Source organism: Vipera berus (assembly GCF_964194415.1).
Source record: "Vipera berus genome assembly, chromosome: 2".
Lineage (NCBI taxonomy): Eukaryota > Metazoa > Chordata > Lepidosauria > Squamata > Viperidae > Vipera > Vipera berus.
Window position 1 is genome coordinate 117951425 of NC_138203.1, and position 12553 is coordinate 117963977.

Below are 12553 nucleotides of genomic sequence, written 5' to 3' on the forward strand. Positions count from 1 at the left end.
TTATCCTCAGGGCAAACTCCATGTCTCTGTATTGTATCACGTCGTCGTCAAACTTATCCATTTTATTCTCAGTTTCAAGCATTTTAGCTTCCAATCTCAAATTATTTTGATTTACTTCTTCCACACATTCATCCAAATGCTCAATACAAGCTGCCAGCCCCTGAAATGCCAATAAAATGTCCTCTCGTATTTCCTTATTTTTCTCATCAATAAGCTCTGCTATTTGCTTAGATATTTGCTCAGATTGACTTTTTAAAGCATCTTGTAAAGTATCTTGTAGATCTTTTAATGTCAATGCAGGTGTAGGTACTGTGGGGGGGGTGGCATCAAAGTCTGTAGTACAGATTATTGCTGAGTTGGTGATGCGCCCGCTAGCCATGTTAACACCCAATTAACTTTCGTTTCTCACTTTCACTTTTCCACCCAAATTGCAACTTTATTACTTCGCAGTCAAATATCCAAATCTTTCAAGTCACTTTTAAGCCAATTTCAAATATTTTGCACAAAGTCACTTTATAACCCAATTTCTTCTTTCCACTCAATCTTTTATTTTGTTTTATTTCCCTTGTCCTTTTGATCTTCACCGTTCTCTCTGGCAATTCACTCCCGCGCCATCTTCCTTCCTTTCTTTTAAAATACATCGGAGTTAAAGATCATATACTTGCTATTTCAATATTCTCCTGCACAGCTCTGCCTGCATCCAAGTAATCCAAGGTACAATATTGATTGCAGGGATGGTTGCAGCATCCTGCTCTGTTCCAAAGCCTTAGAACAGAGGAGTCCCCGAGTCCGGAGTTGATTCAGGCTCCAAGGGAGCTCTCACCCTTCAACCCCCAGAATAATAATTCTGGAGGTCTAGGGGAGCTCTACCTCTACCTGAATACTCACCCTCCCCTCTTCTCCCAAGGGGGGAGGTTCCCGAACCACAAAACAGCTGATTGTCACTGTTTCGTGATTCAACAGAAAACAACGGGGCTGATGGTCGAAACAACCACCATCGATGGAGCCTTGCCACCCAGAAGCCCCCTGCTTTATTTGTCTCTGTCTGTCAGAACCATGACACCATTGACCTTAAAGTGCCTGAGGATGCTGCTGTTTTCGCCAAATAGACTAATAGGCTGTTTCTCTAGAAACTGCCCCACATCTGTTTTTTAGGGTTTACAGTGAGCCTGACAGGCAGCCACAGAATAGCAGACAATTTATGCAAACTTGTTTTGTATGATGCAAGCCAAAATCTTCTGAATTTTATTACAAATTACAGTTAGTCTCTTTTTTTCTTAGTGCGCTATCGTGTCTTTTCTATGGATCACAACATGCAAAGGATGGACAAAGCTGTGATTGTGGAGTTTCAGGTGGGAATGATGTCTGCAATCCTGTATGGTTAATATAGTCTTCTGAACAAGGAGTGATTGTTGGTACTTTACTGAAGTATCCCATGTAATCAAAAAAGATGTTGAGACTATAGAAAGAGTGCAAAGAAGATCAACAAAGATTATTAGGGGGCTGGAAGCTAAAACATATGAAGAACAGTTGCAGGAATTGGGTATGTCTAGTTTAATGAAGACATTAAATTTGGGAAGACGTGATATCTAAGAGGCTACCACAAAGAAGAGGGGATTAACCTATTCTACAAAGCACCTGAGGCAGGACAAGTAGCAATGGATCGAAACTAATCAAGGAGAGAACCAATGTAGAACTAAGGAGAAATTTCCTGACAGAACATTCACCACATTCATTCAACGCTTCTGGAGGCAGGTTGTTCCACTGGTTAATTGTTCTAACTGTCAGGAAGTTTCTAGGTTGCTTCTCTCCTTGACTAGTTTCCATCCGTTGCTTCTTGTCCTGCCTTCAGGTGGAACAACTTGCTTCCAGAATATGTGGATGCTCCAACACAGGAGGTTTTTAAAAAGAGATTGGATAACCATTTTTCTAAAATGGTATAGAGTTTCCTGCCTGCTCAGTGGGTTGGACTAAGACTAGAAGACCTCCAAGGTCCCTTCCAACTCTGTTATTCTGTTATTCATAGCAAGTAGATCCAACCACTCTACGAAGCTTTGCTTGGCCAACATTTTATATATGCATTTTTCTTAAATGTTTAATTTTAAGCTTTGTGCTAAACATTAGACTGTATCAAAGATTTGAAATGTTTCATTATAAAACTGGAAAATAATTCTGAGGTTGAATGCATGTGTTTGTGTATGTGCATGTGGGGAAAGGAGCTAGCTGTTGTTTTCATCTGTACCATGTTTTTTTTAATCTACAAGGGCTTTGGGTGGCAAATGTTCTATTTTCAAGGCAGATTAGGCTGAATTATCTGTTCTGGGCTATTAGTTGACATTATATCTAGGAGAAAATTCAAATAATAGCCTTGCATCTTATAACCTAGTGCCCCACCTGCTGGGTTGCATTTGCTTTCTATATTGTGTCATCACATACAAAATCTAGTATTCCAGCTGGGTTTCAATCCTATAGAATGCAAAGAAAATAATGTGCAACACTTTATGTTTTTTCAACACACCTTTATTTTATTTCCTTGGGCCCAGACTCCACAAGGCATTGTTGTCAGTTCTAATCCAGTCAACCCAAACTTGATCCGGCCTTACAATTTACCAGAGCTTGTCAGGTAATTTAACATGAATATTGTCATAAGGCAACCTTTTTTGTAATTGAGCTGAAACTCTGATGGGAAAAAAACCCTATTTAGCTATTAAAGAGTAGTTAGAGAAGAAGGCTGTATACTACGTTGCCTTTTAACTTGCTTCCCTGATCTATTACTATGGTAAGAAAAAGATTCAGGTTTGATATTTTGCATTTGTCCATCACATTTCTATTTCCTCTTATTTTTGGGAGAGCCTGGAGCAACATACATGGGTCTATAATGTTATTTGTATGGCAATTCTGTGAAATTGAGTGGACAAATAATAGATACAATCTCACCATCTCAGTTTAAGCTCAGTGAGCAAGAGGAAATTCATTGCAGAAGTATGAGTCACATTTCAACTTCCACATATTTGAATCCAAAGATTTCTGAATCAGGCATTTTCTTCGTTCTTTATACTTATTCTCAGTGCTTTTTTTCTAAAAAAAAAAGGTGCTGGAACTTAGAGGTGCTGTCACTGGGAGCGATGCCAGTGTCTGTAAGAACCCCCTCTTACTACGGCATTTTCACCCGTCCTTTGCACCCCTGCCCCTGCAACTCGGAGCCACAGACTGCAGAGGTTCCCCTCCCCACAGTCGCCATGGGGATTCACCTCCTCGCAGTTGCTGAGTCCCCACCCGGAGCTGCTCTGAACCTTGACCCAGAGCTGTGTTCCTTGTGGCAGCGGTCTCCAGTGCTGAATAGTTGACGGCCTCCAGCACCGGCCCTGACAACAGCTGAAGACACCAAGGCCGCAGGCCACCCGGCGTCTCTGGCATCAAACAGCTGATGGCCTCCAGCACCAGCCCCAACACTTGTTCACTTACGCCCTGTTGCTTTCAAATGCAGTAAGTGAGCAAGCGAGCAAGTGGTGTTTGGAAGCATTTGGAAGCGATGGGGCAGTAAGTGAGTGAGTGAATGAGCAAATGGCATTTGGAAGCGTTTGGAAGCATTTAGAAGTGACGGGGCAGAAGTGAGAGTGTGAATGAGCAAATGGCGTTTGGAAGCGACGGGGCAGTAAGTGAGTGAGTGAATGAGCAAATGGCATTTGGAAGCATTTAGAAGCGATGGGGCAGTGAGTGAGTGAGCGAGCAAGAGGCCTTTGAAAGAGAAGGAGTGAGTGAGGGAGAGACTGAATGAGGTGCCTTTGAAAGGGACGGAGGAGTGAGTGAGAGTAACTGGAGGCTTTTGTGAGCAAAGTGTGAGTGAGTGGGGGTGGCTTTTGCGAGCAAAGGGTGAGAGAAAAATGGAAAAGTGAGGGGGAGAAGGGAAAAAGAAAAGGCACTGACTTCTGACTTCCTCTGTTGCAGGAGTAGAAGGAAGCATTAACATTGAAGCTCAACTTTTTACTTTTCTATAATATTATAAACTAGCCATTTCTATAACAATAAATGAATCTAACCAATGAAACCCAAAATACCCTCACCTCCTTTTTTTTTAGTTATCAAGTTTTTGACAGCTTGTTAAGCACTGGTGGTACTTGAATATTGTCAAGTTCTAAAAATGGTACAATTTCTGAAAAGGTTGAAAAGCCCTGATGTAAATGCAGCCTAAATTGTTTATTGCCATCCTATTTGTAAATAATATCTTACTTACCTAGCTGAGATGGTGTAGTTGGGCAGCAGGGAGGGGTGCAAAGTTCCTGCCTTCACTGCAGACAACTTGTCTGTGCAATGTTTGCCAGCCGGGTCTTTTGGCGTGCTCAGCAGCAATTCTTATTGGGTTTCGAAAGCCAATAGAGGGAGTAGCACAGCTTGTGCAAAAGCTTTTTTTTTTTTGCAAAAAAAGGTGCCGAAACGCCGTTCTGAGCGTTCTATAAAAAAAAGCCCTGCTTATTGTCCATAGGACAAATAAACCTATTAATGCCAGGAAGAAGCCTCATATCCCTTGTTCATTATTGTCATAAATTGATTATAAAGTCAAAAGAATGAAAAATCTTTTCATTTTCCTTATGTAGTTTTGGGACATGGAAGGCTGTGGCCAAATTTGAGCATTCCCCAGAAGAGAGCTATACTGCATATTTTGATGTCAGGGAATACGGTAAGAAGACGGATCATTTCTGTTCAACAAATCCACTTCTTGATCCTGGGTTTCTTCCCCTTCCATTTTGTTTCTAAACAACCAAACTGGTTCTATCATTTGTAGAAGTGGGAAGTTATGAGAGCCAATCTGGTCTAGTGGTTAAGGTAGCAGTCTACTACCCTGGAGACTGTGAGCTCCAATCCCACCTTAGCCATGAAAGCCAGCTGGGTTACCTTGGCCAGTCATTCTCTCTCAGCCCAATCCCCCTCACAGGATTGTTGTGGTGGGGAAAATAAGAGGAGGAAAGTGTGTCAGATACGTTCACCACCTTGAGTTATTTATAAAAATACAAATAAATAAATAAATAAAAAAGAGGAAGGAGTATTAGATATGCTTGACATGAGTTATTTATAAAAATAAAGATGTGACATAAATAAATAATAAGTAAAATATATTGAAGAAAACCTGTCAGTGCTAGACTTCTACCCTTTTATTTGTTTCTTTTTCTGTAGTGTTGCCAAGCTTTGAAGTCCGTCTGCAACCGTCAGAGAAGTTTCTTTACATTGATGGCAATGAAGATTTCCACGTGTCTATCACTGCAAGGTGTGCATAGTTACAACTATGAGTAGCTAAAGAAAATTATTTCGGCAGTGAGTAACATCTGCTTGAAAGTGGATTTTCTTTGGATGATAATATTCAGAAAAAATATGATTTGGTGACTAGTTCTGATCTGAGTACATTTATTTGAAATTTGTTTAAGAAATACAATATTTATAATATTGAAAAATAGACCTTAGACTTTACTTAGGTTTATTAGTCTGATTGCTTATGATATCAAACTCAACTATCTCTTATAGCTTTCATGCTGTGTCTTTTTAGTGTAAAGGGTAAATTGGTAATCCAGTCATAGAGGTGATCAAGGAGAGAGTAATGAAACCCATTATAATCTGAAATTATAATCTGAAAAAAATGTCCCCCAATCCCACTTTCCTATTATTTAGGAAGTTGCAAATATGTTCCTTTCATCAAACTCTTAATTATTTTAATGATTGATTTTATTGTATTAAGACTAATTGTGGTGGTGTTTTCTACTCTGCACTTTTTATTTTTGCAAGCCGCCTTGAGTGTTGGAATGAAGAGAAAGGTGAGGCATACATTTAGAAATCAGGAAGCACAATGGGCAGATGGGTAGAGGAACTGATCTTATCAACCTTCCACCCCCCCTCAAATTCTGTTGTCTCCTGCCCACCTTTAGCATAAGAAATGACAAAGATTTGGAGAAAGATGCCTGAATCAGTAGAGCTGAGAGGAAATAAGGAACTGTGAGAAATAGGCCAATGCCCTCACTGATGTCTGTGTAGAATCTCAATCATAGTTGTCTTAAAAGGCAACTGGACTGTTTTTTCCTTAAGGAAGAAGAAGAAAACATTTTGATTCTCATCCAAGAAGCTTCATCAGTTCTGATGGTGGGGGGATGGAAGGATACGTTCTGATAGGATTGGGTTGGGTGGGTGGAAGGATTGTATTTCTTTGCATTTTTGTTGTATTGTATTTTATTGTGAGCTTCTTAGATGAGAAGTGAAATGCTTTCTTATTCCTCAAAAAAAACCAAAACACCAGTCCATCTGCCTTTTGAAGAAAAAAGCACCTTTGGGACACCCCCAGTGATGTAACCCTCTTGTATCAAAGAAGATCAGCAGGAAAAGCAAACATGTATAATTGGGCCTTTACTTTCATTATGTCATTACAGGTACTTGTATGGAAAGAATGTGGAAGGTGTGGCCTTTGTCCTCTTTGGAGTGAAAATAGATGGTGATAAAAAGAATATTCCAGACTCGCTCACAAGAATTCCGGTAAAATGTAACAGGGGTGTTTGCTTATAGGAGTGTGCCTATGGAGTGTCAGATCTACTAGATAGAAGAAATCACAATATCAACTCCATTAAAACTACCTTTACTGAGATTGTCTATAGTAACAGAATCTTATAAATCTGGTTGTACTATAATTTCTTTTCTTCCAATAATTTAGTGAATAAGGGAGTTTCTGCTTCAGTCTCTTCTGAATGTTATTGGGATATTCTAGATTTAAAACATATTATACCCCTTTGGTGTTTTGTCCACAGAGCTTGCATGTCTCCATCAAGGTCCTTTTCTTACTCTACATTGTGGCAGATCACTTGATTTCCTTCCTTATGTTAGCTTTTGTGATGACTTATATTGCCAACCAAAACCTTACACATCTACAATAATAATAAACTTTGGTTCACAGCTAAGCTCAAACATCTACACTGTGCCGAAGAGCAAGCCTACAGAAAACCAGATAGAATGCTGTACAATCAGGCCAGGAAGGTATTAACAAGGGAGATCAGGGCAGCAGAGAGAAGCTATTCAGAAAAGCTGAGGAATCAGCTATCCACAAATGAACCAGCAAATGTGTGGAAAAGCCAGAAAAATATCACTGGCTACAGCAGACCGCCCTCTCTTGTGGAAGAGAATCAGCAACTGGCAGACAACCTTAATGTGTTCTACTGTAGGTGTGATAGGAGATCAATGTCAACTATTGCTACCCTCTCCATCTCATACACCAACAACAGCTAAGTCTCCTACACCTGACTTCATCCCTTTGGGCTCCCCACCACCGGTGATCACATAAAAAGGTGGAAAAGCACCAGAGCCAGACAGGGCAACTCCCTCTTGCTTGAAAGTCTGTGCTGATCAACTGGCCCCCATCTTCCCCCGCATCTTTAATCAATCCCTGGAGATGTGTTATGTCCCTTCTTGCTTCAAATGCTCTACTATCATCCCATTGCCCAAGAAACCTTCATCAAGGAGCTGAATGACTACAGACCAGTAGCTTTGACATCTGTAGTTATGGAAACATTCAAAAGGTTAGTGCTGGCCCACCTGAAAGCTGTAATGGATCTGCTGATAGGCCCCTTGCGATTTGCCTACCAGGCAAATAGCTTGGTAGATGATGCTGTCAATATGGCACTGCACTATACCTTACAATATCTTGAATCCCCAAAGACCTATGGAGGGGTCCTTTTCATAAACTTCAACTTGGAATTGAACACCATCATTCCTGAAATCCTCCTCTCTAAACTGACTCAACTAGCTGTGCCTGACCATACTTGGAGATGGATTATAGGTTTTCTAACAAATAGGAAGCAGCAGGTGAAGCTAGGGAAAATCACATCAAATATCCATTCAATTAGCACAGGAGTCTCCCAGGATTGTGTGCTCTCTCCATTACCCTTCTCTCTATATATCAATGATTGAATCTCAAAGCATCCCTCTGTTAAAGTGTTTGCAGATGATACAATGGTCATTGGTCTCATTTGAGACAATGATGAGTCTGCATATAGACAAGAGGTAGATCAACTGGCCCTGTGATGCAGCTAGAACAGGGGTCGGCAACCTAAAAAAGAAAAAGAGCCACTGGGAACCGGTTCCATCACAAATTAAAAAAAGAGGGAGCCGCGTGCGTGTGTCCATGCACGCGCATGCGCAAAAAGGTTTTTTGCGCATGCGCGGACGCACGCGGCTGCCATTTTTTTAAAAATGAGATGGAACCGGTTCCCGGTTGCCCGATGGCGACAGCCTGTCTGCAAAGCTGCCGCTTTCGGCAGCTTTGCAGACGGGCCGTGGCAGCTTCCTCAAAGAGCGGCGCCCCTGCCCATTCCGAGAGGTGCGCGCGCACCTCTCCGAATGACCGGAGGTGCGCACGTACCTCCGCGCGAATGGGCAGCGGTGCCGCTCTTTGAGGAAGCTGCCGCGGCCTGTCTGCGAAGCTGCCGCTTTCGGCAGCTTCGCAGACGGGCCGTGGCAGCTTCCTCAAAAAGAGAAGCGCCCCTGCCCATTCCGAGAGGTGCGCGCGCACCTCTCCGAACGACCGGAGTTGCGCGCGCACCTCCCCAAACCTTTGGGGAGGTGCGCGCGTACCTCCGTGCGAAGGGGCAGCGGCGCCGCTCTTTGAGGAAGCTGCCGAAAGCGGCAGCTTCCTCAAAGAGCGGCACCGCTGCCCGTTCGCGCGGAGGTACGCGCGCACCTCCCCAAAGGTTTGGGGAGGTGCGCGCGCAACTCCGGTCGTTCGGAGAGGTGCGCGCGCACCTCTCGGAATGGGCAGGGGCGCCGCTCTTTGAGGAAGCTGCCACGGCCCGTCTGCTAAGCTGCCGCTTTCGGCAGCTTCACAGACGGGCCGCGGCAGCTTCCTGAAAGAGCGGCACCGCTGCCCATTCGCGCGGAGGTACGCGCGCACCTCCGGTCGTTCGGAGAGATGCGCGCGCACCTCTCGGAATGGGCAGGGGCGCCGCTCTTTGAGGAAGCTGCCGCGGCCTGTCTGCTAAGCTGCCGCTTTCGGCAGCTTCACAGACGGGCCGCGGCAGCTTCCTGAAAGAGCGGCACCGCTGCCCATTCGCGCGGAGGTACGCGCGCACCTCCGGTCGTTCGGAGAGATGCGCGCGCACCTCTCGGAATGGGCAGGGGCGCCGCTCTTTGAGGAAGCTGCCGCGGCCTGTCTGCTAAGCTGCCGCTTTCGGCAGCTTCACAGACGGGCCGCAGCAGCTTCCTGAAAGAGCGGCACCGCTGCCCATTCGCCCGGAGGTACGTGCGCACCTCCGGTCGTTCGGAGAGATGCGCGCGCACCTCTCGGAATGGGCAGGGGCGCCGCTCTTTGAGGAAGCTGCCGCGGCCTGTCTGCTAAGCTGCCGCTTTCGGCAGCTTCACAGATGGGCCGCGGCAGCTTCCTGAAAGAGCGGCACCGCTGCCCATTCGCGCGGAGGTACGCGCGCACCTCCGGTCGTTCGGAGAGGTGCGCGCGCACCTCTCGGAATGGGCAGGGGCGCCGCTCTTTGAGGAAGCTGCCGCGGCCCGTCTGCGAAGCTGCCGAAAGCGGCAGCTTCGCAGACGGGCCGTGGCAGCTTCCTCAAAGAGCGGCACCGCTGCCCATTCGCGCGGAGGTACGCGTGCACCTCTCCAAAGGTTTGGGGAGGTGCGCGCGCACCTCCGCCCATTCGGGGAGGTGCGCGTGCACCTCTCCAAACGGGCGGTGCCACTCTCCATTTGGAGAGGTGCGCGCGCACCACTGCCCGTTGGAAGAGGTGCGCGCGCACCGGGCAGCTGGGAGCCGCAAGAGACGGCTCAAAGAGCCACATGCGGCTCCGGAGCCGCAGGTTGCCGACCTGTGAGCTAGAACAATATGGAGCTGAACACTGTTAAAACTGTATAGAATAGAATAGAATAGAATAGAATAGAATAGAATAGAATAGAATAGAATAGAATAGAATAGAATTGAATAGAATAGAATAGAATAGAATAGAATAGAATAGAATAGAATAGAATAGAATAGAATAGAATAGAATAGAATTGAATAGAATAGAATAGAATAGAATAGAATTGGAAGGGACCTTGGAGGTCTTCTAGTCCAGCCCCCTGCTTAAGCAGGAGAACCTATACCATTTCAGACAAATGAATGTCTAGTCTCTTCTTAAAAATCTGCAGTGCCCACAATTTCTGGAGGCAAGCTGTTCCACTGATGATAGTAGATTTTAGATAGGTAGTAGAGAAGATAGTAGATTTTAGAAGAAGCTCTCCTATTCTACCACTTACAATATTAGACCACACAGTGTCAATACTAGAGACACCCCTCCTTCTTCCTTGCCTCTTTGGGGTGACTTTAGGCCCTTTTTAGGGCCCCCAGCAGGGCAAAATCAGGCTGTGTCTGTCTTGCTGTGACACAAAACTGGACGTCCAAGGTTCTATTATCTCCAAGGACTTGAAATGGATGCTTATTAGAACCATCATTAAAAAGGCACAACAAAGAATGTTCTTCCTATGTCAACTCAGAAAGCTCAGATTGCCCAAGGATCTGCTGATACAGTTCTACAGAGGAATTATTAAGTCTGTCATTTGTATCTCAGTAACTGTCTGGTTCAGCACAGCAACCAAACAGGACAGGTACAGACTTCAAAAGGTAGTTTAGAACTGCAGAAAACACAACCACAACCAGCCTACATTCAGTTGAGGATCTGTATACAGCACGAAGCAGAAATAGAGCTGAGAAAATATCTACAGACACCCCCCCCTCACTTCCTGGACATAGTCTATTTCAACTTCTCCCCTCAGGATGCCGTTTTAGAGCATTGCATGCCAAACAACTAGACACAAAGATAGATTCCCCCCCAGAAAAAGGGCTGAGAAAATGTCTTCAGAACCCATCACATCCTGGACACAATCTATTTCAACTTCTCCCCTCAGGACATTGCTATAGAGCAGGGGTAGGCAACCTCGGCTCTTTTATGACTCATGGACTTCAACACCCAGAATTCCTGAGTCAGCAGTTTATTTATTTATTAATTTATTAATTTAATTTATATACCGCCCTTCTCTCAAGAGACTCAGGGCGGTGAACAGGGCAATACATAAAAAATTAGATACAAAAGTTAAAGTTAGATTATTAAAACATAATTAAACAATGCCCAGAGATAATACAAATTTAAAATTGAGGTCGTTAATAAAAATCCCACCCCGTCCCATCAGGCCAGGCCAGCTTGTTTAAAAAGATAGGTTTTAAGGTCGCGCCGGAAGGAGCGGAGATCGGGCGCCATCCGGAGCTCAACCGGAAGATGGTTCCATAAATCCGGTGCACCCACAGAGAACGCTCTCCCCCTGGGGGCCACCAGTCGGCATTCTTTGACCGGTGGCACCCTGAGGAGGCCCTCTCTGTGGGAGTGTACTGGGCGGAGGGAAGTTGACGCCGGCTGCAGGTGCTCCCCAAGGTATTCTGGACCCATGCCATGGAGGGCTTTGTAGGTCATTACCAACACCTTGAACCTCACCCGGAAGACAACTGGTAACCAATGCAGCTCGCGGAGCAGAGGTGTAACACGGGAGTATCGGGAGACTCCCAATACAACTCTCGCGGCTGCATTCTGTACCAGTTGGAGCCTCCGAGTGGTCTTCAAGGGTAGCCCCATGTAGAGAGCGTTGCAGTAATCAAGACGAGAGGTCACGAGCGCATGAGTGACCGCGCGCAAGGCATCCCGGTCTAGATAGGGCCGCAACTGGCGCACCAGGCGAACCTGGGCGAACGCCCCCCTAGTCACAGCTACAATATGATCTTCTAAGGAGAGTTGTGAGTCTAGGAGGACTCCCAAGTTGCGAGCCGTATCTACAGGAGGTAAAGACTCACCCCCCATAATGAGGGGTGGGATATCCTGAATATCCCGAGATGCCGGTACGCACAGCCACTCCGTCTTGTCAGGGTTGAGACGAAGCCTGTTCCTCCCCATCCAGACCCGGACCGCCTCCAGGCACCGGGACATCACGTCGAGGGCATCACTGGGGTGGTTTGGGGTCGAAATGAAAAGTTGGGTATCATCAGCATACTGATGATACCCAACTCCAAAACCACGAATGATCTCACCCAGCGGTTTCATGTAGATGTTGAACAGAAGGGGCGAGAGGACCGACCCCTGAGGGACTCCGCAAGCGAGAGGCCTCGCGGTCGACCTCTGCCCTCCTGCCAACACCGACTGCGAGCGTCCCAGGAGATAGGAGGAGAACCACTGAAAAACCGTGCCTCCCACTCCCAATCCCCTGAGACGCCGCAGCAAGATACCATGGTCGATGGTATTGAAAGCCTCTGAGAGGTCTAATAGGACTAGAACAGAGGAGTATCCTCTGTCCCGAGCCCTCCAGAGATCATTCACCAGCGCGACCAATGCCGTCTCCGTGCTGTACCCGGGTCTGAAGCCCGATTGGTACGGGTCTAGATAATCCGCTTCATCCAGGACCAGAGGGAGCTGATGCGCCACCACACTCTCAACAACCTTCGCAAGAAAGCGAAGGTTGGAGACCGGACGAAAGTTATTCAAAACGGCCGGGTCCAAGACAG

General features: G+C 45.8%; 1 protein-coding gene across 1 annotated transcript in view; it reads left to right on the top strand.

The window, feature by feature from the left end:
- The window catches only part of LOC308661933 (venom factor-like), a 123938-nt gene that overhangs the window by 24872 nt on the left and 86513 nt on the right, over positions 1 to 12553 (top strand). Inside the window, exons 4-8 of the mRNA XM_081317204.1 lie at positions 1282 to 1352; positions 2544 to 2623; positions 4596 to 4678; positions 5173 to 5263; positions 6411 to 6513. Of these exons, the coding sequence (XP_081173330.1) occupies positions 1282 to 1352; positions 2544 to 2623; positions 4596 to 4678; positions 5173 to 5263; positions 6411 to 6513 (428 nt within the window). The remainder of the gene's footprint in view (positions 1 to 1281; positions 1353 to 2543; positions 2624 to 4595; positions 4679 to 5172; positions 5264 to 6410; positions 6514 to 12553) is intronic.